Below are 27,001 nucleotides of genomic sequence, written 5' to 3' on the forward strand. Positions count from 1 at the left end.
AAAGGCTAATATCCAGAATCTACAAAGAACTCAAACAAATTTACAAGAAAAAAATCAAACTACCCCATCAAAAAGTGGGTAAAGGATATGAACAGACACTTTTCAAAAGAAGACATTTATGCAGCCAACAGACACATGAAAAAATGCTCATCATCACTGGTTTTGCAAATCAAAATCAAAACGAGATACCATCTCACACCAGTTAGAATGGCAATCATTAAAAAGTCAGGAAACAACAGGTGCTGGAGAGGATGTGAAGAAACAGGAAGGCTTTTACACTGTTGGTGGGGCTGTAAACTAGTTCAACCATTGTGGAAGATAGTGTGGCGATTCCTCAGGGATCTAGAACTAGAAATACCATTTGACCCAGCCATCCCATTACTGGGTATATACCCAAAGTATTATAAATCATGCTACTATAAAGACACATGCACACATGTTTACTGCAGCACTATTCACAATAGCAAAGACTTGGAATCAACCCAAATGTCCATCAATGATAGACTGGATTAAGAAAATGTGGTACATATATACCACGGAATACTATGCAGCCATAAAAAAGATGAGTTTCATGTCCTTTGTAGGGACATGAAGCTGGAAACCATCATTCTGAGCAAACTATCGCAAGGACAGAAAACCAAACACCGCATGTTCTCACTCATAGGTGGGAACTGAACAATGAGAACACTTGGACACAGGGTGGGGAACATCACACACTGGGGCCTGTGGTGGGTTGGGGGCAGTGGGGGAGGGATAGCATTAGGAGATATACCTAATGTAAATGACGAGTTAATGGGTTCAGCAAACCAGCGTGACACATGGATACCTATGTAACAAACCTGCACATTGTGCACATGTACCCTAGAACTTAAAGTATAATTAAAAAAGAAAGAAAACATGAATATGATACATAAACATATGGGGACCTTGCCAGAGAAATAAAAATTATTATTATTATTATTATTTTATTTATTTATTTTTTTTGAGACGAGTCTTGCTCTTTCACCCAGGCTGGACTGCAGTGGTGATATCTCGGCTCACGGCAAGCTCCACCTCCCAGGTTCACCCCATTCTCCTGCCTCAGCCTCCCGAGTAGCTGGGACTACAGGCGCCCGCCACTGTGCCCAGCTAATTTTTTGTATTTTTAGTAGAGACGGGGTTTCACCATGTTAGCCAAGATGGTCTCAATCTCCGGACCTCGTGATCCGACCACCTCAGCCTCTCAAAGTGCTGGTATTACAGGCGTGAGCCACCGTGCCCGGCCAAAAATTATTTTTAAAATTAAAAAAAAAAAGTTGTAGCAGTCATTCAAACATCGAGATATAAATGTGTCTAAACTATGCTGCCCAACATAAACATGATCCAAGCCGTAAGCAGAAGCCATATATATAATTTCAAATGTTCTCATGGATGCATTTTGAAAAGTTTTTTTAAAAAGTTTATTTAGTGATGTGTTTTATTAACCCACTATGTCCAAACATTATCATTTAAAATGTAATCAATAATATTTTTGAGATATTTTATATTCTTTTTTTGTACTAGGTCTTTGAATTCTGGTGTGTATTTGATAATTAGAGCACATCTCAATAGCCACATATTACGTGCTCAATAGCCAGGCCCGCTAGTGACTAGTGGCTGCTGTATGGGGCAGCACAGATCTAAACCTTGAAGTCCACTCAACACCTTTTCTAATGACAAAACACATGGTTTTTATCCAGCATTTAAATGATTAATTATGGCTTTAAAGCAGAAGGCAAGTTCTAGTGCATTAACACAACTGATTCTGTATTTGAGGGTTTTTTCCCGATTTATTTCCAACCATGGCTCTAGCAACGTTGTATTAGAAGCTTTGATATGAAATTTTAAATATAATGTTTCATCTCTTCTGACTCACACTTTTTGAGACTTATATACCAAAAGTTATATAAAATCATTTTTTACTCTAGAACTACAGGTGAAATGCAAATCAGCAGGTTCAAGAATCCTACACTCAGAGACCACTAGCCCTAGCCCTATGACTATGGGCTAGGCATGACTGCCCTAGCCCATGACCCTGAACTCTGCCTGCCTGCCTGCTTGTCCACAAAACAGGAAAGGCCATCTCTGCATCATCCCTAGTGCTTAGCATAGCACCCAGCTCACAGAAGGCATCCAATCAGAATTTGATGAGCACTAAACACCTGGACCTGAGTCAGAACTGAAACACCTAAATGCATCAATGAATTCCCTATGAGGAACTAATGTTCCCACTCCTCCAAACTCTACTACTCACTCAGGTGTTATTTCCCGTTTCCAGTGTGCTCTCCCCACCGTAAATTATTCCTGGAACAGGCCTGTGCTCACAGTAGCCTGTGTGCCTTGACTATTCTTATTTCTCCAAGAGCCTCATTGTTCTTAAATCTAACATAAGCCTTTTACATTTTGGTGTTTCCAAGATGAGTTCAACTAAAGATGAACAAAAATAGAGGAGAGGATAGAACTGTTATAATTTCTCTGCTTTATCATCAACAAATGGTAAGAGTTTTAAAGTTACCTTTGGGTTGTTTCTTCATCTTGATATGCGTCCTTTTAAATCTTAATGAAATATCATGGAATACTGGAGGGTAAAAACATAAACACAAAAGGATTAGGTATGTGGCTTTAATAAGCCCTTGCAAATATCACAAAGCAATGTATACTAGCCTCAACAGCCAGCACATATTGACCAAAGATAAATGGTAAGCTCTGATTTCATTCATTTTAGTAACCTTCTTAGGAGATTTGTTTTCACATTTCACATATTTGTAAGAATGTAATAAGAGAGAAACACAAAGATACCTATAAAGATACATTGTCACACAGACTTTAACAAATGTAATCCTGCAAATTAAAAAAAAAAATAGATTATCACTCACTTGTATGGTCTTCATATCGTTCTATATAATGCAAATGGTGAACTGCTCTGTTCTTTGCCTGAAAGGAAAATGTTTTTCTTAACTCTATTGTTGAAATTTACATCTTTTCAAGGATTCCAAAAAGACTTTTAATAAAAATGTTTCATTATCAAAAATTCACTTACGCAAAAAGGTTAGTATATACTTCTAAAATACAAGGACTTATTTTTTAAAACTCTTAACTACAATATCACTATCACCCCTAAAAAAATTAACAATAATTCCTGGCTAGGAATGGTGGCTCACATCTATAATCCCAGCACTTTGGGAGGCCGAGGCAGGCCAATCACTTGAGATCAGGAGTTCGAGACCAATCTGACTAACATGGAGAAACCCCATCTCTACCAAAAATACAAAAGTTAGCCGGGTGTGGTGGTGGGCACCTGTAATCCCAGCTACTTGGGAGGCGGAGGCAGGAGAATCACTTGAATTCAGGAGGCGGAAGTTGCAGTGAGCCGAGATCGTGCCACTGCACTCCAGCCTGGGTGACAAGAGTGAGACAACATCTCAAAAAAAAAAAAAAAAAAATTAACAATTCCTTAGTATCTTCAAACATTCTGTCAGTGTTCAAACTTCCACAATTGTCTCATAACTTGGCTAGACAATTACAAATCTGATAAAAAATGGTGCAAAGGAATATAAGTATTTTATGAGCTAATTAACCCTTGACAGCAAGCCTCATGGGAAGGTTCTGGGACAAATTATTATTGTTTTGTGGTTCCCACTGTGTCTGGCATATAACTTACTAATCTTTTACTGAGTGTCAACAAAGAAAAAAAATGTACATACTTTCCTGAAAGCATCCATCCGATCAGTAGCTTTCCCAATAGAAAAACCTTTAAACAAAAAAGCAAAAATAAGAAAAGAGACAGAAATTTGGCCCATGTGGTTTTTGCCACATTTCAAGTTTCTGCTCCTACAATATTTCATAGCATTTCATCTTTCCACCACCCACAAAAGACTTGCTATACAAAACCAGTAACAGGCTGGGTGTAATGATTCACATCCGTAATCTCAGCACTTTAGGAGCCTGAGGTGGGAGGATCGCTTGAGCCCAGGAGTTTGAGACCAGCCTGAACAACACAGCAAGACTCTGTCTCTATTAAGAACAAAATTTAAAAAATTAGCCAGGCATGCTGGTGCATGACTGTGGTCCCAACTACTCAGGAGGCTGAGATGGGAGGATTACTTGAGTTTAGGAGTTTGAGTGAGCTATGACTGTGCCACTGCACGCCAGATAGAGCAAGACCCTGTCTCAAAACAAAAAAAAACCTAACAATAACAAAGCACGAGGCTAGAGATCTGTTTCGAAGCATTCTGGAAATAACAAATTTAGATGTATTTATAAAATCCAAGGTTAGATGCTGCCTTTTAAAAATAGCTAGATAAAATACACTCGATTTAAAAAAAACTAAATATGCTTTAAATGAATTAGGCAAATCACTTTGAACATTTAAAGACAGATTAAAATAATCAGAAAGGGGCCAGGTGCAGTGGCTCACGCCTATAATCCCAGCACTTTGGGAGGCCAAGATGGACAGATTGCTTGAGCTCAAGTTCAAGATGAGCCTGGGCAACATAGTGAGACCCCATCTCTACAAAAAATATAAAAATTAGCCAGGCATAGTGGTAGGTGTCTGTAATCCTTGCTACTCAAGAGGCTGAGGTGGCAGGATCACTTGAGCTCAGAAGGTTGAGACTGCAGTAAGCCGTGATGGTGCAACTATACTCCATCCCGGGTGACAGAGCAAGACCCTGTCTCAGGAAGGAAAAAAATATCAGAAAGGTTGGGAAAAAACATCCACTGCTATAGAGTAAAACCATGATTTCAATGGAACTTCAAATGGAATTCAGATTTTAATTAGCCAGGAAACCAAATCAATGACTCTTTAGTTTATGAACACTTCACTATGAAATACAGTTTACCAGCAGTTACAGAGATACTGCCATTATCTGCTGCCACTGTATTTTGTTTTGAACAACGTATTTTGTTTTTAAATTATACATGGGAAAATAACATAAAACAATACTGCTCTATAAGATACAAGGGACCTCTGAGACCTGGGACAAAAGAGGATGTGAATGCCAATTCCTAGTTTAAACAAAACAAATTAAACCATGGAAGTCCTAGGGGAAAACATGGGGAAACTTACTAACATTTACAATCTTCAAATGAGGCTTTCTAAGCAAGACACAAACCCGAAGTGATAACTAATTTATAACCCTGTAGTGATACAAGACTGATAAATTTGCCACAGAGCTTAAAACTTCTGTGTGGAAAAAAATTAAAACCTAAGTCAAAATATCTGACTGACAAAGGGCTAATGTCCTTAACTTACAAAGAGCTTATACCATTCAATAAGAAAAATAATAACCACCCAATAGAAAAATGGGCAAAGCATATAACGAACAGATCTCAAAAAGGAAATAATAGCCAATAAACATGTAAAATGCTGTTCAAGCTCTCATAATTTAAAAAATGCAAATCAAAACTGAGAGATTTGTTTCACAGATCATACTGACAATCAGTAAGGTCTGATGAAACCCGAAGCTGGCAAGGGTGAGATGGTGTAGAGGAACACAGACATTGATGCAACCTTTTGTGGGGAGGCAATCTAGGAATATTTATCAGCACTTAAAATACATATAACCTTGGGGCAGCAATTTTACTGCAAGAAGTTTCCCCTATTGATATACTTGCAGAAGTAAAACAAATTACACATACACGAACTGTACAGTTTTTTATAATTAGTAAAAATTTGGAAACAACTTAAATATTCAGCAGTAGGGAAAAGGTTACAAAAATTATCCATGCACAATGGAACACTTTGCAACCAGTACAACGAATCAAGGAGAATGTTTATGTTAATCTGAGTATTAATATCTCTGAATATAATACTATGTAAGAAAATCAAGGTGCAAAATTATGGCTATAATGTGATCCCTTTATGTGAATGTTTTTAAAGATGTATGATAATAATATGAACATAAAATTTAGGAAAATTACAAAAGTAGCTGTTAGGCCTGGTTTCCTTTGGCCACATACTATATATATATGTATTACTTTTGTTAAATGTCAGTATGGGCTAACTAGGCCATTTTCCTGTGTTCTTTTCCTTCAATAGACATGAATACATTTCAAAAACAGGTGTCCACTATGGTAACTATACATAGGAGAAAACTTAAATCATCAGCAAACCTACTAAATTGGAGTAAACACTATTAACCTTTACAGTGTATAGTTTTCCAGTCTTTTCTTGGCACATAAATATACTTTAAAAAAGAAAAAAACAAAACTAGGATTTTATATGGTCTTATATAACGTTTTTGTGTTTTTTTAACTTAGCATTATTTTAAAAGTAATTTCCCATAATTCTTTAATGGATACAGAATATTACAGTGTATGGCTACACTGTTTTTATAACCATGGCCCTATTGAACATTTAGTGTTTTTCTCCCTAATTTTCCACTATTATACATAATAAAATAATGTCTTCAGCCTTTTATAATATTCCTTTTCCTCAGAGGAAAAGGCAAGTACAGTAGAATCTATTCTCTCTTTTCTCTCTAAGGGAAGTCACGGACTTACCACAAGCTTTGTGAACCCAAACCACTAAAAGGTTTAATCAATGGAAAAAGTCCGGCCAGCAGCATGAGCCCATGGGCTCCACAGCACGGCCCATGCCATGCCTTTCCCTGCACACCACCGCCACTGTGATGCCATCACTCCCCATTCACCTGCAGCTCCTTTTCCATTCCCCACAGCCACCAGGACACGGATCGACTTCTTTCTTCCCTCTTTTGCAGTCATAGTGAAAACGTTTCTTACCTAAAAGGCAAAATGTCTCATAAATATTGCACATTAAGAAAATCTGAAGGAGGGAACTGGAGGGAGCCACCTTCCTTGCAGGCATACACGGTGAACAGGCACACACAGAGAACAGGCACACCATCCTCCAACTCCTGAGCACAAGTAACAGCCTTTTTCCAAACAAAACCTCCTCCTGGACTGTTTCAGGAAGAAAACAGAAATGAGACTTTCTCTTCATTTCACAGGCTTATGAGGTTTAACTGAGAAAAACTTTAAAGGAATTTGACATTATACATCTCGATATACCCTATCTTAATGAAGGTATTACAAGAAAGAAAAAAGTTGCTGATCAAACTTTGATGTAATTTATCACTGATTATAAGATGTAGCCCAATGTCAGAGATGTTAAAATGTGAGGAAAATGTACACCTCAGAAATTATGATATGCAGTATATAGACACAACCAGCACAGGACTGGCCTCTACGCTAAGGATTAACATATTTGGAAATACTTGCTTATTCTGTGTATTTTTTTCTGTGTACTTAAAAGGCCAGGAACAGCCGGGCACAGTGGCTCACGCCTGTAATCCCAGCACTTCGGGAGGCCGACGCGGATGGATCACGAGGTCAGGAGATCGAGACCATCCTGGCTAACACGGTGAAACCCCGTCTCAACTAAAAATACAAAAAATTAGCCGGGTGTGGTGGCGGGCACCTATAATCTCAGCTACTCAGGAGGCTGAGGCACAAGAATCGCTTGAACCCAGGAGGTGGAGGTTGCAGTGAGCTGAGATTGTGTCACTGCACTCTAGCCTGGACGACAGAGCATGACTCCATCTCAAAATACATATATACACACAAACACACACACATATATATAAAATATATACGTATATATATTATATATGTGTATATATAATATATACGTGTATATATGTATTTTATATATACACCAAAAATGTAAATGACAAATAAACCAACAGAGTTTATGCATAAATACTATGTACATTTAATTAATGTATTTGGCAAGAATGGCATTTACATTTAGTTTTACCAAAACATGCATTTAGATATATTTGTTTATTGGCATTGGGATAGAAAAACGATCACAAAGAAAAACATTATTTTGCACTACATCATAGTGTAAAACAAAATTTCAATTAAATTCAGTAACTATAACAATAGTAAATAAATTCAAGTTTTGTTTTGGTATTTGATGTGTTCATTTTTGTATTTCCCTATGTACCTGTAAGTACTGGGCATATGTGTGTATGTGTATGTGTGATTATGAAGTTCTGAAATATACTATTAACCTGTATAGTTGTGTCAATTGAAGAGCAGAGACTGGGGCTATGCCTGAGTCTGGGGTAGGGGCTGGTCCTCCACACCTCAAAGCCTGTGGAGACGCCAAGTGCAGTTTTACAAACTCAGCTGTTTTCTCATTCAAGTGGGGTGACCTCCACTGCCTCCGATTTCTGCTAAGATACTGCGGGGGTCTGTGAGATATTAAGATATTTTTCCATTATTGTATTTTTTTCTATTTCACCCTTTATATCTCTTAAAGTTTGCTTAATGCAGATATATTCATATTTTTAAAAATGTTAAAAAGATGTAAAATATATTGCTAAGTGATTTTCATGGCACAATCACATATTAAGTAATTATGCTTCTCTAAACTCTTTTGTTGCCACTAAACTCCAGGAGTCTCACATCTGCTCTGGGCCCTGTCCTATCCTAAGGCATCCCACCTTAGAGCTTGCTATGTAGTAGGAGACATTCCAATTGGGTTCTCCTTCTACTGATAAAAAACAGCCCAGTTCTGGTCCTGCATCTCTGGGAGAGGAGTACCAGCCCTGGGATTTCCAGGTGTTTCCACTTGGTAATCAGTACTGAACACAAGATTCAGTATGGGCTTTAAGCGATTAGACTAGATTTTTCTTGTTGCTATTTTAAAAGCTTATTCATGGAGAATTAGAGATAGTGAGTATAAGTGGATGTGAGTGAGAGGAACAGTGGATACATTTGGCAGTTTCTAACCATGCCTATGTATATGAAGGTGTCAAGTGAGGTTCAGCTGGTGGAGTCTGGAGAAGGCCTGAGACAGCCTGGAGGGTTTTGAGAGTCTTCTGTGCAGCCCATGGATTCAAATTTAGTAGCTACTGAATGAGAAGCTACTGAATTAGCTGAGTCCACCAGGCTTCAGAGAAGGTGCTGGAGTGAGCAGTAAATACGAAGTATGATGAATCAGTTATAGCATTCAAAATCTGTGAAGGACAGATTCACCATTTCCAAAGACAATGCCAAGAACTCACTGTAGCTGTGAGTGAACAGTCTGAGAGCTGAGAACATGGCCTCGTATTATTGTACATAAGGTACCAAGTGAGGGAACACCAATGTCAGCCAAAACGCAAAATTTCCTGCAGCGAGAAGGAAGGAGCCTGGGCTGCAGAGGGCACTCACGCCCACAGAAGTTAGAGGCATCCCCAGGGCAGGTGCAGTTGAAGGTCAAGGGCCGCTTTCCTTCAGGGTCTGTGGCTTCCTCTGCATCGAACAGTTTGCCTGGGAGCCTCTCTATATTTGTGTTTCTGTGCCTACCACTGAGGTCTCTAGATTAGAAAAGTTTATTTAAAAAATTTCTTATTTGTCCCAAAGTGAGATGTAAGTAAGGCAGGCAGAAAAACACACAGGAGGCTGGGTGAGGCTGTAGACACTGTCAGGCCAGGATGCCAGTCTTACAACTAGCGATGGGGAAATGTGGGAGTTCGGTGGTGCGTCCTAGTTAACCTGTGGAGCAAGTTAAGTCCGGCAAGGCTGTCGATGACTTCCTGATTACGGATGCCCATCAGGAATCTCCGATGAGTCCCAGGAGCAGCCATAGCTTAACATCTCCCCTGTGCACAACCATTTTTTGGGAGGAGCTCCCAGGGTTAATGCTCTTGGCACAAACCAGGTGATATATGTCAGAGAGCAGAAGCTGGTTTCCTGTGTAAACATCAATTTCTGAATCAGTGTTTTAAATATTTTGAAACACAGCCACTAGATCATATTTCAACTCTACTTTTATCTCTGTTAAAAAAAAAAGTCAAAATGTATTTCATTTTGTGCATGCACCATTTGGGATTCCCAACATAAATGCAAAATAGTTCTTGTTTTTTCACATTCTTACGGCCATTTTTCACCATGAGGATTGTGCATTTTAACCATTCTAATAGGTGAGCAATGGAATCTAATTTTTGTTTCAATGCTCATATCCCTAATGAAAAATTTATATTTAACAATTTTTATATAATTTTGTTGTTTACTTGCATATTCATTATAAAAGTCATTTTCTTTTAATTCTTTACTGAATTAAAAGGAATTATTTAACAAAAATGCTACTTGAAAATATTTTCTCCAAGTCTGTGATTGTCTTTTTAGTTGCTTATCAGTGTTTATTGCAGAAAAATGTGTGTGTGTGTGTGTTTGCAAATTTGGATACATTACCATGAATAATTGTATTCACTCAGAGACCATGTTTTTGGCATTATTTCTAAAAACCGGTTATAAAATAAACTAGCAGTGATTTTTTTTCCCATGTCTATAATCTCAGACCACAATCAACACGATTGTTTAAACCTCACCTACATGATGAGAATACTATCAGCCTAAAATATTTTGAATAACTCTGTAAGGAAGATTCATCCTTCTTTTCACATTTTCTTTATTTACTCATCTATTATAACAGTATTGGCTTAAAGATGCTTATTTTATACTATGAGGAAGATCCATGCTTCATTATTTATGCTTTTGCTCAAATCATCACAGTTTTTTTTATGTGCTTGGAGTTCATTTAATTTGGATCCTGTATCCTTACATGACATCTCTTCCTTTTGTTTTTGAACGCTTCCCTATTTTCTGGTATTATAAGAAATCCTAAGCTTATTTTCCATATTATCTTTTCCATACATAGAATCTGCTGTTTTTCTAAAGATTACTGGCTTCTGGTGTTGAAGAATGGTATTAAAATAAGAGAATTGTGAAGTTGGGTGTATATATTGTTAGTGGGATGTAAGTGCCTCAAGGACCTCTCAACTAAATGGCTTAGAAAATGTGCAGGTGTTTATTAACCCACGTTTAGGGATACATCTCAACTATTTACATATCTAGTCTTCTGTACCTGTAACATATTAAAAATGAGAACACATTCTTGTCTCCACCCAATTACAATACCACATGGACATTTCTAGCCTGCCTGCCTTGCCTGTCAATCACCACCCACTGCCAAACGAGGAACTCCATCCCACCGTATTCCATTGTATTACTTAGCAGCACAATTTCAGGAAACGTGCATAGCGGAATCAAAATTATGAAGCTGTACCTCTGTTGGAAACATGTTTATCCACTGGAGTACAGTGATTATGTGCAGTTTACTTACACTTTAGACTTTCAGAATTCCCTCATTTCCAAAGTTATTTAGGTCATAGCCTATTTTGCACTTCCTTCAAAGAAGTATTTTCGTTTAATTTATTGCATGCAGATTATGTCAATCATACAAAATTACTAGCACTTTCACTCTAATCCAGTACTACATGGACATTTCTCACCGTTCTTCCTTGCTGTCTGTAACCTCCCACTCCAACTGTGAGGAACCCCCTCCCACCACACACCATCTATTCCCTGTGTTGTCCAATTCTAGGATTCTTGTAGCGTGGAATCACAATTGGTAAGCTGTGCTCCTCGTGGAACATCATCATCAACTACAGGACAGTGCTGACGTGCAGTTTCTTAGTCTTATTGGCGTCACTATTTCTAAAGTGATTTAGCAGCCTTTTTCACATACTTTATTCAACAAAGTTGTTTCGTGCATTAATAGGGACATCAGATATTTTCTGTATAATCTGCATTCCATCTTGGGGTCCCTAATCTCTTATTTGTATTTTTTGTAAAGTAAAATCTAGCCTTCATGCTGTATAGTCTGTGGATTTTCACAAATTTATGACATCACATATCTACCATTGCAATATTATACATAATAGTTTCATCATCCTTTAAAGGCTTCTATTTTTTAATCTGTTCTCACCTTCTCCCCAAATTGCTGGCAAATATAATTTTTTTTTCACTTTGTTTAAAGTTTGGCCTTCTCCAGATTATCAAACAAATTAAATTATACATTGTGTAGCTTTATCAGACTAGTTTATTTTACTTAACAATATGCATTTAAGATTATTCATGTGTTTTCATGGTTTGCTAGCACTTCTTTATCATTGCTATATCATTCCATTACATGAATTTATCACAGTTTGGTTTTCACCTACAGAAAAACTTTCTGAATGTTTATAGTTTTGGGAAAATGTAAATGAAGCTGTTGTAATTACTCATGTGCAGTTTTCTTTGTGGGCTTACTTTTACTGTCAGATAAACACTTAAAAGCATGATTGCTGGATTACATAGACAAAGGATGTGACAATTTGACTAAAATCACCTCCTAGTAGTTGTCTGAAGTGAAGGCACTCAACTGACCTTGTCTCCTTGCTGGGAAGAAGCCCAGTTCACAGTGGTAGGGCCACCTGGGTGGATCCAGGCCCAGCTCCCTCTCAACCATTATGAAGAGCAGCCCGCCCTACGTATGCACATCTAGGAAGCAGATGCCCCAGACGTGCATTGTCCAGGAACACAGAGAAGCTCAGGACTCTGGCAGGATGGGGCGCACTGAGGAGCAAGTGCTGGGACAGACAAGGAGGGGAGCTTCTGGACAAATCCTGGGTCATCCTTTAGCGGAACCACATCTAACCCCTGGGAGACCTTCCACTCCATCATTTGTAACCCACGCCCTGAAACTTTCCAAGCTCAAACACAGTAAAATTAGGTGATTTAGCTAGAAGTGTGAAATAACTGAAATGAAAACGACTCCAGTTAATTCTGAGACAATTGGTCATTTTCCATGGAACAGCCCAATAATACCGATAACAATCATATTAATGTCAAAAGCAACACACAGTCAGCATGATAGCTGTGTCTCATGGTAGAATAAACTCATTTGCTTGAAAGTTACATTCACACTAGTCTGTTCCCACAGAAAATCCCCCTTTCTCTTCTCACACAGCCAATTTCAGCATCCTGATCCTCAGAGTTGGAAGCACCGTGTCCTCAGGAGATAGGAGGGGAAATCACTAGCATGGCCCTGGAGTACTGGTGCCACATCCTTCATCTTTGTGGCAATCAAAGGCAAAGATTTTGTACATAGTTGAAGGACTTTATAAACAAATTATGATTTAATTTACAAGAATACTATCTCAAACACGTACACACACAGGTTTTTAATATTTGTTTGTCTTATCCGTGATAATCTTTTATGTTTTTTATTTTAATTTCATGTACGTTCCTCATTCCTTAATCTGTGTATTACATTTCTCTACAATTATAACATATTTTATATACTTTGCAACGTAAAGCTCCTGGATGCAGTCGTCTGTGAAGCCGGCAGGGGGAGCAGAAGGAAATGGGTCACACTCCTGACACTCCCTGCACACCAGCATGTTCCCAAAAGCAGAGTTCCCTGCTCTGCACCTTCTCTGGGGACAGCTTTATTATTGGTGAGTTTTGTGCTTAATTATTGAGAGTTTCTGTTTTAGGTGTGCTGGTCGAGGTGCAGCTAATGAGTCCAGTGCAGGAGTGGAAATAAGCTTCCAAAACATAGTATCACCTGAGAGATAACTGAGTCCATCCCTGTAGTACCACCTGAGTTCCAGCTTCCTGGAGAAATCCTCAGAATCAAAAAATTTTTCATATGTGTTCTGTGGTGTGGGTCTTCTGTGTCACTGCATGTTCAGCTACATCTGTGTGGTGCCACTTACACTTAATGAGATGAGATTCCTGCTGCTTGTCAGGTCAATGGTGATCTCTGAAGCTACTTCTGTTTTCCACTGTAATATGTAAAGAGCATGTCAGTCATCCCCTACATTCCTACAACAATGAAAGCCTGGAAAATTGATTATCAATAACTTCTTGGATCTATTTAAGAAATCAAATTGCAGGGAAAACCAAGACCCAAAAACTAGAAAGATATTAAAATAGAGATCATCAGACTGATGGAACAATCTTGTTGCGGCAATAAGATACCAAATTATAAACAAGACCCAAGGCCACATCAAGCAAAAATTAAGTCACTCACTCCTACACTTAAAAAATAGACTATGTTCTCTGATGGTAGTTTGTATTTCTGTGGGATCGGTGGTGATATCCCCTTTATCATTTTTTATTGTGTCTATTTGATTCTTCTCTCTTTTTTTCTTTATTAGTCTTGCTAGTGGTCTATCAATTTTGTTGATCCTTTCAAAAAACCAGCTCCTGGATTCATTGATTTTTTGAAGGGTTTTTTGTGTCTCTATTTCCTTCAGTTCTGCTCTGATTTTAGTTATTTCTTGCCTTCTGCTAGCTTTTGAATGTGTTTGCTCTTGCTTTTCTAGTTCTTTTAATTGTGATGTTAGGGTGTCAATTGTGGATCTTTCCTGCTTTCTCTTGTGGGCATTTAGTGCTATAAATTTCCCTCTACACACTGCTTTGAATGCATCCCAGAGATTCTGGTATGTTGTGTCTTTGTTCTCGTTGGTTTCAAAGAACATCTTTATTTCTGCCTTCATTTCGTTATGTACCCAGTAGTCATTCAGGAGCAGGTTGTTCAGTTTCCATGTAGTTGAGCGGCTTTGAGTGAGATTTTTAATCCTGAGTTCCAGTTTGATTGCACTGTGGTCTGAGAGATAGTTTGTTATAATTTCTGTTCTTTTACATTTGCTGAGGAGAGCTTTACTTCCAACTATGTGGTCAATTTTGGAATAGGTGTGGTGTGGTGCTGAAAACAATGTATATTCTGTTGATTTGGGGTGGAGAGTTCTGTAGATGTCTATTAGGTCCGCTTGGTGCAGAGCTGAGTTCAATTCCTGGGTATCCTTGTTGACTTTCTGTCTCGTTGATCTGTCTAATGTTGACAGTGGGGTGTTAAAGTCTCCCATTATTAATGTGTGGGAGTCTAAGTCTCTTTGTAGGTCACTCAGGACTTGCTTTATGAATCTGGGTGCTCCTGTATTGGGTGCATATATATTTAGGATAGTTAGCTCCTACAAACACCTCTACGCAAATAAACTAGAAAATCTAGAAGAAATGGATACATTCCTCGACACATACACTCTCCCAAGACTAAACCAGGAAGAAGTTGAATCTCTGAATAGACCAACAACAGGAGCTGACATTGTGGCAATAATCAATAGTTTACCAACCAAAAAGAGTCCAGGACCAGATGGATTCACAGCCGAATTCTACCAGAGGTACAAGGAGGAACTGGTACCATTGCTTCTGAAACTATTCCAATCAATAGAAAAAGAGGGAATCCTCCCTAACTCATTTTATGAGGCCAGCATCATTCTGATACCAAAGCCGGGCAGAGACACAACCAAAAAAGAGAATTTCAGACCAATATCCTTGATGAACATTGATGCAAAAATCCTCAATAAAATACTGGCAAACCGAATCCAGCAGCACATCAAAAAGCTTATCCACCATGATCAAGTGGGCTTCATCCCTGGGATGCAAGGCTGGTTCAATATACGCAAATCAATAAATGTAATCCAGCATATAAACAGAGCCAAAGACAAAAACCACATGATTATCTCAATAGATGCAGAAAAAGCCTTTGACAAAATTCAACAACCCTTCATGCTAAAAACTCTCAATAAATTAGGTATTGATGGGACGTATTTCAAAATAATAAGAGCTATCTATGACAAACCCACAGCCAATATCATACTGAATGGGCAAAAACTGGAAGCATTCCCTTTGAAAACTGGCACAAGACAGGGATGCCCTCTCTCACCGCTCCTACTCAACATAGTGTTGGAAGTTCTGGCCAGGGCAATCAGGCAGGAGAAGGAAATAAAGGGTATTCAATTAGGAAAAGAGGAAGTCAAATTGTCCCTGTTTGCAGACGACATGATTGTTTATCTAGAAAACCCCATTGTCTCAGCCCAAAATCTCCTTAAGCTGATAAGCAACTTCACCAAAGTCTCAGGATACAAAATCAATGTACAAAAATCACAAGCATTCTTATACACCAACAACAGACAAACAGAGAGCCAAATCATGAGTGAACTCCCATTCACAATTGCTTCAAAGAGAATAAAATACCTAGGAATCCGACTTACAAGGGATGTGAAGGACCTCTTCAAGGAGAACTACAAACCACTGCTCAAGGAAATAAAAGAGGATACAAACAAATGGAAGAACATTCCATGCTCATGGGTAGGAAGAATCAATATCATGAAAATGGCCATGCTGCCCAAGGTCATTTACAGATTCAATGCCATCCCCATCAAGCTACCAATGACTTTCTTCACAGAATTGGAAAAAACTACTTTAAAGTTCATATGGAACCAAAAAAGAGCCCGCATTGCCAAGTCAATCCTAAGCCAAAAGAACAAAGCTGGAGGCATCACCCTATCTGTCTTCAAACTATACTACAAGGCTACAGTAACCAAAACAGCATGGTACTGGTACCAAAACAGAGATATAGATCAATGGAACAGAACAGAGCCCTCAGAAATAACGCCACATACCTACAACTATCTGATCTTTGACAAACCTGAGAAAAACAAGCAATGGGGAAAGGATTCCCTATTTAATAAATGGTGCTGGGAAAACTGGCTAGCCATATGTAGAAAGCTGAAACTGGATCCCTTCCTTACACCTTATACAAAAATCAATTCAAGATGGATTAAAGATTTAAACGTTAGACCTAAAACCATAAAAACCCCAGAAGAAAACCTAGGCATTACCATTCAGGACATAGGCGTGGGCAAGGACTTCATGTCCAAAACACCAAAAGCAATGGCAACAAAAGCCAAAATTGACAAATGGGATCTAATTAAACTAAAGAGCTTCTGCACAGCAAAAGAAACTACCATCAGAGTGAACAGGCAACCTACAACATGGGAGAAAATTTTCGCAACCTACTCATCTGACAAAGGGCTAATATCCAGAATCTACAATGAACTCAAACAAATTTACAAGAAAAAAACAAACCACCCCATCAAAAAGTGGGCGAAGGATATGAACAGACACTTCTCAAAAGAAGACATTTATGCAGCCAAAAAACACATGAAAAAATGCTCATCATCACTGGCCATCAGAGAAATGCAAATCAAAACCACTATGAGATATCATCTCACACCAGTTAGAATGGCAATCATTAAAAAGTCAGGAAACCACAGGTGCTAGGGAGGATGTGGAGAAATAGGAACACTTTTACACTGTTGGTGGGACTGTAAACTAGTTCAACCATTGTGGAAGTCAGTGTGGCGATTCCTCAGGGATCTAGAACTAGAAATACCATTTGACCCAGCCATCCCATTACTGGGTATATACCCAAAGGACTATAAATCATGCTGCTATAAAGACCCATGCACACGTATGTTTATTGCGGCATTATTCACAATAGCAAAGACTTGGAACCAACCCAAATGTCCAACAATGATAGACTGGATTCAGAAAATGTGGCACATATACACCATGGAATACTATGCAGCCATAAAAAATGATGAGTTCATGTCCTTTGTAGGGACATGGATGAAATTGGAAACCATCATTCTCAGTAAACTATCGCAAGAACAAAAAACCAAACACCGCATATTCTCACTCATAGGTGGGAATTGAACAATGAGATCACATGGACACAGGAAGGGGAATATCACACTCTGGGGACTGTTGTGGGGTGGGGGGAGGGGGGAGGGATAGCATTGGGAGGTATACCTAATGCTAGATGACGAGTTAGTGGGTGCAGCGCACCAGCATGGCACTTGTATACATATGTAACTAACCTGCACATTGTGCACATGTACCCTAAAACTTAAAGTATAATAAAAAAAAAAAAAAAAGAAAAGTGAAAAAAAAATAGACTATGTTGTAACTGACACAGGGCTTTTCATTTTCTCTAGCAGCTAAAAAGCACTGGTCCTAAGATAACAATATTAAAATATTTGCAGCTCATGGAACTCAAGACACTGGGTAACTGTGCCCCTGTTCCACGGCCGTAAAAAGAGCTTTGAATGGAGGAGGACTGATTTCAGTAACCTTCTCCTGAGAAGAGACCACTCACCATGGGCTTGTCCTTGCCAAATTATGGAGGCTGTGCACTGTGTCTCCTTCTACCTCTGCACAAAGCCCTTTTGATGTACATGGCCCAATTGTAATTTGTTTAGTTCTTAAGTCCTCGCCCCAAAGCAAACATGAAATGCATGTAACATCTGTGTTTGCTTATTATGCATGACAGCCTGCCCACCACGCGAATATTCATAGCTCCTTCTATAGCTTGCTGAGTATGTGCACTTGGCCAATCCATTTGCATGAACTCATTTCTCACCTTTCCCTCTCTGGAAGTGCCTGCTCACTGTCTCTGTGGGAGGCTTTGCTTTCTGGCCTGTTGAGATGGCCATCCTGCAGCTTCACCCATTTATCAGAAATAAAGCTTCTTTTCCAAATCTATAAATTGGGTGATTCTTCCATTGAAAGCACAAGCTGGTGGAAACAGTTACATGATAATTCCATAAAAGCCTAGCAGACAAGTGTGGATAGGGTAGGGTAAGAACTCCCGGGGGCCACGCACCCCACACTTTTATGGAATTTCCCTCCAGAAACTTCTGGGTTCTCAAGATGAGAATCCAAACAGATTCCCTCACGGCTCTGATATCAGGAGAACTGTTCTCTGATAAATATGCCCAGAACTTTGTCCAGACAGACCCTACAGAGAAAAAACACTTTTCAAGATCTTTATTCTACGTGAAGAGAACGAATTCTTTTCCATCCAAGACAGCTTCATCCTAGCCTTCCTGTGTCACGAAAAAGGGTATAATAAAACAACTGGGGTCAGATTCAAGAGAGTAATCCGTTGATGCTGCAGCCATGAAGGGGATCAGAGTATGGAGGAAAATCAGCTGTATCACTGGAGACTCCTTGTAAAGCGCACAGCATAGAGAAAGCACAGCAAGAAATCACTGGAATTCAACGTCAAGAACATTTACTGCTTCCCTGCCCACCACATCACCTCCTCACCACTAGGATTAATATGGATTAAAGAGAGAAGTGTGGCAAGGCAGACTCTGCCTAACGACTAGAATGTAGGGAAACCAAAGGTGGTAGGAGAGAACAAATCAAGGACAGGGAAGTGATTTAAAGCCTCTGAGACCAACAGCTTCAGAACCAAGATCACAGCCCCTCCCTAAATGGCCTGAGATTTACCTCTCATGGGGCATCTGCAGGGTTCTCAGGTGAGAACTGGCAAAAACAATATGAAGGCACTTTCCAAATCCCCAGTAGTACTGAGCTTGCTTTAGCTCTGTTTGGAAAAAACAAAACAACAACAAACATAAGCAGGACTAAGGTCAGTGTTGGAAGCACCTTTCTTTGGGAAGACACTATGAAGGAGGGCAAATTCGAGGCCCATTACTGTGCAAATATGCCACTGTGTGTTTTGGAGGGCTTTGAGACATAGGGTCTGTGTGTAAAGTTAGAATCTGATGGGATCTTCAAACACAGAATCCTAAAAAAGAGGCTGCCCCAAAGTCCCCATCAGTTCCTGGACTCGACATGTGTCTGGACCGTATCAGTGCACCTGGAGCTCCAGGGAAGGGGCTCCCTCGTGGCTTTAGTGATCCCTTGCTTGCTGTGCTGAGGTCTCCCTGTAGGATAAGGCCTACTCCTACTGTAAGGCCTATTTCCTACTGTAAGAGATGGTGGGAGAAGCAATTGCTGCCACTGAAACTTCATTCTGAGCCAAGGCATAGCCACTTCATACTGGGCTTGATATGCTAGGTGGAGAATTCTCTGTGAGTCCAGACAGGAACTTCTACGCAGGGCAGGAGCTGAGCTGCAGGGGGTCCTCAGGGCGCACCCAGCACAGGATTCAGCCCTGGAGCAGGTGCACAGGAGGATGGGGTGGGGTTTTCTCTCAGGAATTGAATGTTTCTTATTTCAAAGCAATAATGACCTAAAATTTAAATAACAATTTAGCAAGTACTGATGTACCGTTAAGTATTTTATTGTATATGGAGCCGATACCTAACCCAATAATTTAATGTAAACCATATTTAAATGGAGAAATGTCTAGTCTTTTCAAATGTATTTACAGTTAGGAATTGAGTGGTGGCTTTATTAATTCAATGGGTGTTACTACTGGGAGATACACTCATCCTAGAAGTTAAGGTGCAGAGGTGAAGGCCCAGGAAATGTTCAGGTTGTCAAGAGTTCCATATGAACAAGGAATCACATTGAGGACAATGTCCTGGGAGATTCTGGTTTTCTGTGAGACGAGTTCTGTCTTCATGGACTTCTGAGCATGTCAGAGGACAAATATCATTAAACAAAGTACAGGGCATGGAGCTCAGCATCCCACTGTGGCGTGGTCCGTGTGTCACCTAACTTCTTCCTCAGGTTGGGGTGGCTTGAGCTACGAAATAGGTAGCTGCCTCATGAATATGCAAATGCACTGGTGTTTACCGAGGTAAATACAGATCTGTCCTTGCCCAGAGAGCATCACACAACAACCACATCCCTCCCCTGTAGAAGTCCCCAGAGCACAGCTCATCACCATGGACTGGACCTGGAGGATCCTCCTCTTGGTGGCAGCAGCTACAGTAAGAGAATTCTAAGTTCCATGGCTGATGACGGGACTGGGTCCAGTTAAGTGGGGTCTCATTCACTCCTCTGTCCTCTCCACAGGTGCCCAGTCCCAGGTCCAGCCAGTGCAGTCTGGGGCTGAGGTGAGGAAACCTGGGGCCTTAGTGAAGGTCTACTCAAGGCTTCCAGCTACACCTTCACCTTCCACTACATGCACTGGGTGCCACAGGCCGCCGGAAAAGGGCTTGAGTGGATGGGACATGTTGATCCTGAAGATGGTGAAACAATGTATGCACAGAAGTTCCAGGGCAGAGTCACCATGACCGCGGGCATGTCTACAGACACAGCCTATGTGGAGCTGAGCAGCGTGAGATCTGAGGACATGGCCATATATTACTGTGCAAGACAGTGTGAAAATCCACATACTGAGAGTATGTGGAAGGAAGGAGGAAGCTGTGCTGGGGATGAGAAGATAACAGGATTTATGAGGTTTAACCGTGTTTAGAAAATGGGTTAAGTACACACAATAATAATCGGAGGCTTTAACACCCCACTGTCAACATTAGACAGATCAACGAGACAGAAAGTTAACAAGGATATCCAGGAATTGAACTCAGCTCTGTACCAAGCGGACCTAATAGACATCTACAGAACTCTCCACCCCAAATCAACAGAATATACATTCTTCTCAGCACCACATCGCACTTATTCCAAAATTGACCACATAGTTGGAAGTAAAGGACTCCTCAGCAAATGTAAAAGAACAGAAATTATAACCAACTCTCTCTCAGACCACAGTGCAATCTAACTAGAACTCAGGATTAAGAAACTCACTCAAAACAGCACAAATACATGGAAACTGAACAACCTGCTCCTGAATGACTACTGGGTAAATAACGAAATGAAGACAAAAATATAGATGTTCTTTGAAAACAACGAGAACAAAGACACAAAATACCAGAATCTCTGGGACACATTTAAAGCAGTGTGTAGAGGGAAATTTATAGCACAAAATGCCCACAAGACAAACCAGGAAAGATCTAAAATTGACACCCCAACATCACAATTAAAAGAACTAGAGAAGCAAGAGCAAACACATTCAAAAGCTAGCAGAAAGCAAGAAATAGCTAAGATCAGAGAAGAACTGAAGGAGATAGAGACACAAAAAACACTTCAAAAAAATCAATGAATCCAGGAGCTGGTTTTATGAAAAGATCAGCAAAATCGATAGACTGCTAGCAAGACTAATAAAGAAGACACAAGAATCAAATATATGCAGTAAATAATGATAAAGGGGATATCACCACCGATCCCACAGAAATACAAACTACCATCAGAGAATACTAGAAACACCTCTATGCAAATAAACTAGAAAATCTAGAAGAAATGGATAAATTCCTGGACACATACACCCTCCCAAGACTAAACCAGAAAGAACTTTAATCCCTGAATAGATCAATAACAGGCTATGAAATTGAGGCAATAATAGCCTACCAACCAAAAAAAGTCCAGGGGATTTACAGCTGAATTCTACCAGAGGTACAAGGAGGAGTTGATACCATTCCTTCTGAAGCTATTCCGATCAATAAAAAAAGAGGGAATCCTCTCTAATTCATTTTACGAGGCCAGCATCATCCTGATACCAAAGCCTGGCAGAGACACAACAAAAAAAGAGAATTTTAGACCAATATCCCTGATGAATATTGATGCGAAAATCCTCAATAAAATACTGGCAAACCGAATCCAGCAGCACATCAGAAAGCTTATCCACCATGATCAAGTGGGCTTCATCCCTGGGATGCAAGGCTGGTTCAATATACGCAAATCAATAAATGTAATCCAGCATATAAACAGTACCAAGGACTAAAACCACGTGATTATCTCTATAGATGCAGAAAAGGCCTGTGACAAAATTCAACAGCCCTTCATGCTAAAAACTGTCAATAAATTAGGTAATGATGGGACGTATCTCAAAATAATAAGAGCTATTTATGACAAACCCACAGCCAATATCATACTGAATGGACAAAAACTGGAAGCATTCCCTTTGAAAACTGGCACAAGACAGGGATGCCCTCTCTCACCACTCCTATTCAACATAGTGTTGGAAGTTCTGGCCAGGACAATCAGGCAGGAGAAAGAGATAAAGGGTATTCAATTAAGAAAAGAGGAAGTCAAATTGTCCGTTTGCAGATGACATGACTGTATATTTAGAAAACCCCATCATCTCAGCCCAAAATCTCCTTAAACTGATAAGCAACCTCAGCAAAGTCTCAGGATACAAAATCAATGTGCAAAAATCACAAGCATTCTTATACACCAATAACAAACAGAGAGCCAAATCATGAGTGAACTCCCATTCACAATTGCTTCAAAGAGAGTAAAATACCTAGTTTCCAACTTACAAGGGATGTGAAGGACCTCTTCAAGAAGAACTACAAACCATTGCTCAATGAAATAAAAGAGGATACAAACAAATGGAAGAACATTCCATGCTCATGGATAGGAAGAATCAATATCGTGAAAATGGCCATACTGCCCAAGGTAATTTAGAGATTCAATGCCATCCCCATCAAGCTAACAATGACTTTCTCCACAGAACTGGAAAAAACTACTTTAAAGTTCATATGGAACCAAAAAAGAGCCCACATTGCCAAGACAATCCTAAGCCAAAAGAACAAAGCTGGAGGCATCACGCTACCTGACTTCTAACTATACTACAAGGCTACAGTAACCAAAACAGCATGGTACTGGTACCAAAACAGAGATATAGACCAATGGAACAGAACACAGCCCTCAGAAATAATACCACACATCTACAACCACCTGATCTTTGACAAACCTGACAAAAACAAGAAATGGAGAAAGGATTCCTTATTTAATAAATGGTGCTGGGAAAACTGGCTAGTCATATGTAGCAAGCTGAAACTGGATCCCTTCCGTACACCTTATACAAACACTAATTCAAGATGGATTAAAGACTTAAATATTAGACCTAAAACCATAAAAACCCTAGAAGAAAACCTAGGCAATACCATTCAGGACATAGGCATGGGCAAGGACTTCACGTCTAGAACACCAAAAGCAATGGCAACAGAAGCCAAAATTGACACATGGGATCTCATTAAACTAAAGAGGTTCTGCACAGCAAAAGAAACGACCATCAGAGTGAACAGGCAACCTACAGAATGGGAGAAAAGTTTTGCAATCTACCCATTTGACAAAGGGCTAATATCCAGAATCTACAAAGAACTCAAATTTACAAGAAAAAAACAACCCCATCAAAAAGTGGCCGAAGGATATGAACAGACACTTCTCAAAAGAAGACATTTATGCAGCCAAAAGACACATGAAAAAATGCTCATCATCACTGGCCATCAGAGAAATGCAAATCAAAACTACAATGAGATACCATCTCACACCAGTTAGAATGGCGATCATTAAAAAGTCAGGAAACAACAGGTGCTGGAGAGGATGTGGAGAAACAGGAAGGGTTTTACACTGTTGGGGCTGTAAACTAGTTCAACCATTGTGGAAGACTGTGTGGCGCGCTTCCTCAAGGATCTAGAACTAGAAATACCATTTGACCCAGCCATCCCATTACTGGGTATATACCCAAAGGATTATAAATCATGCTGCTATAAAGGCACATGCAAATGTATGTTTATTGCGGCACTATTCACAATAGCAAAGACTTGGAACCAACCCAAATGTCCATCAATGATAGACTGGATTCAGAAAATGTGGCACATATACACCATGGCATACTATGCAGCCATAAAAAAGGATGAGTTCGTGTCCTTTGTAGGGACATAAATGAAGCTGGAAACCATCATTCTCAGCAGACTATCACAAGAACAAAAAACCAAACACTGCGTGTTCTCACTCAGAGGTGGGAATTGAACAATGAAAACACTTGGACACAGGAAGGGGAACATCACACACTGGGGCCTGTTGTGGGGTTGGGGGAGGGGGGAGGGAAAGCATTAGGAGATATACCTAACATAAATGACGAGTTAATGGGTGCAGTACACCAACATGGCACATGTATACAGATGTAACAACCCTGCACATTATGGACATGTACCTTAGAACTTAAAGTATAATTAAAAAATGCAAATATTATTAAGGTGCTTAATACGAAAACAAATTACGATAAATGTTTTCACTGTAATACTACCTATGATTTATAATAAATAAATGCCTGATACACACAAGAAAAAGCTAAAATATCTAAGTATTTGTGTTGAGTAAAATAAGCTAAACCAATAAGAATATATACTATGTTATTTCATTTTTATAAATCCTGATAAATAAAAATGCATCTAACATAAAATAACGAAGATCAGTAGTTGCCCGGGAAACTGGTAGAAGAAGGGAAGGGGAAAGGAGGAGGAATACAGCTGAACAAGAGGAAATGTTGAGAAGAATTCCCATGTACACTTTCTTGATAATGATGACAGTTCTATTATGTTTGTTAATTGTACATTTTAAATATGTGAAATGCATTATCTTTCAAATAAGCCTCATAAATTGTATTACAAGCAAACAAATGGAACCTTAGACAAGGAGTAATAGACAGAAAAAATATGTTAAGTGTCAGAAGTACCTGAAAATTAACGTGCCTGGACCCTAGTTTTCCCCGTATTTTCAGATGAGTGCTGGAGTGCAGCAAAACCACCCATGCTCTTACTACGGAAAGTGGGCTCTGGAAAAAAACACTAGACACATCCAGCTTTGTACTGGAGTTGGCTTAGGGAGCAGTCGGAGCCGGTGATGAGAAGCACAGGGCTAGATACCAGGGTTCACTCATCCTAGACATGAGCTCTTAGATACACACAGAGCCCCCTCCATGTGTGGATTTACTTCCACATCTGTAAATGAAAAAATATTGACTCCTACAGAACATAATTTACACAAATATTTTAAAATGAAATAGGGTGATAAAGGCAAATGTTTATCACAGCACAATTTCATAAGAAGACAGCATATTTTCCAAATACCATAATTACCAGCCAACTTCTGCGGGTAACAGCTTATCTGGATACAGCCTACTTCTCAAGTGTCCCACCCTAGCACTTGCTATATAGTTGGAGATATGAAATCAGTGCCCTCCCTCTACTGATGAAAACCAACCCAACCCCGACCCTGCAGCTCTGAGAGAGGAGCCTTAACCCTGGGACTCCAAGGCATTTCCACTTGGCGATCAGCACTGAACACAGAGGACTCACCATGGAGTTCGGGCTGAGCTGAGTTTTCCTTGTTGGTATTTTAGAAGGTGATTCATGGAAAACTAGGGAGTTAGAGTGTGAGTGGATATGAGTGAGAGAAACAGTGAATATGTGTGGCAATTTCTGACCAGGATGTCTATTTGCAGGTGTCCAGTTTGAGGTGCAACTGGTCGAGTCCGGGGGAGGCTTGGTACAGCCTGGGGGCGTCCCTGAGACTCTCCTGTGAGGCCACTGGATTCACCTTTAGTAGCTAGACCATGGATTGGGTCCGCCAGGCTCCAGGGAAGGGGCTGGAGCGGGTCTCAGTTATTAGCAGTAGTGGTACCATATACTAGGCAGATTCTGTGAAGGGCCGATTCACCACCTCCAGACACAATGCAAAAAACTCACTATCTGCAAACGAACAGCCTCAGAGCCGAGGACACGGCTTTGTATTACCGTAGCTGCGGTCTCCGATGTCACCACCAACCGCAGCGAGGCAAGCCGCCGTGTCTCCAGCCTCCAGCATGCGGTGGTGCCTCTTCCTTCTGCTTGCCTTCCAGCCCAGCAGGAGAAGCTCCCGCCGCTAGCCTCCCTCCTACAGCTCCGTCACCACCACCACCAACTGGGAGGCAGTGCCCCAAGCGCCAGGCTCCAGTGGGCAAAAAAGAGACGGACCCTTCTAGTTCTCTAAGCCGAGCACGTAGCAGCCCGGCACACCACCACAGAAAAGCCAAAAATGACGTGCGGTCGCCTCCGCATGCTTTATATACTGAGGTTGCGGATCCTGGACTACATGTTCTGATTGGATGAGAGAAAAACCTCTAGGCCTACTCTGATTGGACTTTATTTTCATGCTGTGATTGGTTATCTGAAGACTTGCTCTCATCCAATCAGAACATGATAATAAAGTCCAATCCGAGTAAGCCTGGAGTTTTTTTCTCATCCAATCAGAACATGCAGTCCAGGAACCATCCGCGCAGAACCTCAGTATATATATAATGCTGAAGGGCGGTCAGGGTTTTTTTTACGTTTCCGTGTCTTCTTGTTGAGCATTGCGGCGCAGCTCGCCTCGCTGCGGTTGGTGGTGGCGCTGGAGGTTGCAGCGCGGCTGGAGGGGTACAGAGGATGAAAATAGTTTTGGGATAGATAGAGGTGAGTACAGAGTGTGGTGTTAGTGCAAAGGGAGAAAAGGATAGCGAGGAGGAGAAGGCGTTGCAAAAAGACGATGGGGAAAAGATGGGGAAAAAAGTTTTTGGGTAGATGGAGGTGGAAGAATGGTGCAGAGCGGGAGGGAGGGATGGTTTTGCAGAAAGACGGTGGGTAGAAAGTTTATGGGTGGATGAAGGGGGAAAAGAGGGTGGCAATTGGGAAGAGGAAAGAGAGTGGTGAGGGGGGACAACGGGCGA

General features: G+C 40.2%; 1 protein-coding gene and 1 pseudogene across 1 annotated transcript in view; one reads left to right on the forward strand and one right to left on the reverse strand.

The window, feature by feature from the left end:
• The window catches only part of LOC115933573 (small ribosomal subunit protein uS5m-like), a 41,290-nt gene extending 14,952 nt beyond the window's left edge, over positions 1 to 26,338 (reverse strand). The window contains exons 1-5 of the mRNA XM_031008343.3: positions 26,052 to 26,338; positions 6,672 to 6,762; positions 3,723 to 3,769; positions 2,895 to 2,952; positions 2,534 to 2,596 (exon numbers count right to left, since the gene is read on the reverse strand). Of these exons, the coding sequence (XP_030864203.2) occupies positions 2,534 to 2,596; positions 2,895 to 2,952; positions 3,723 to 3,769; positions 6,672 to 6,744 (241 nt within the window). The 5' untranslated portion in view covers positions 6,745 to 6,762; positions 26,052 to 26,338. The remainder of the gene's footprint in view (positions 1 to 2,533; positions 2,597 to 2,894; positions 2,953 to 3,722; positions 3,770 to 6,671; positions 6,763 to 26,051) is intronic.
• LOC134756734 (immunoglobulin heavy variable 1-69-2-like) lies at positions 20,355 to 20,887 on the forward strand (annotated as a pseudogene).
• Positions 26,339 to 27,001: the final 663 nt, after the last annotated feature.

Source organism: Gorilla gorilla, chromosome 12 (assembly GCF_029281585.2).
Source record: "Gorilla gorilla gorilla isolate KB3781 chromosome 12, NHGRI_mGorGor1-v2.1_pri, whole genome shotgun sequence".
NCBI classification, from domain to species: domain Eukaryota; kingdom Metazoa; phylum Chordata; class Mammalia; order Primates; family Hominidae; genus Gorilla; species Gorilla gorilla.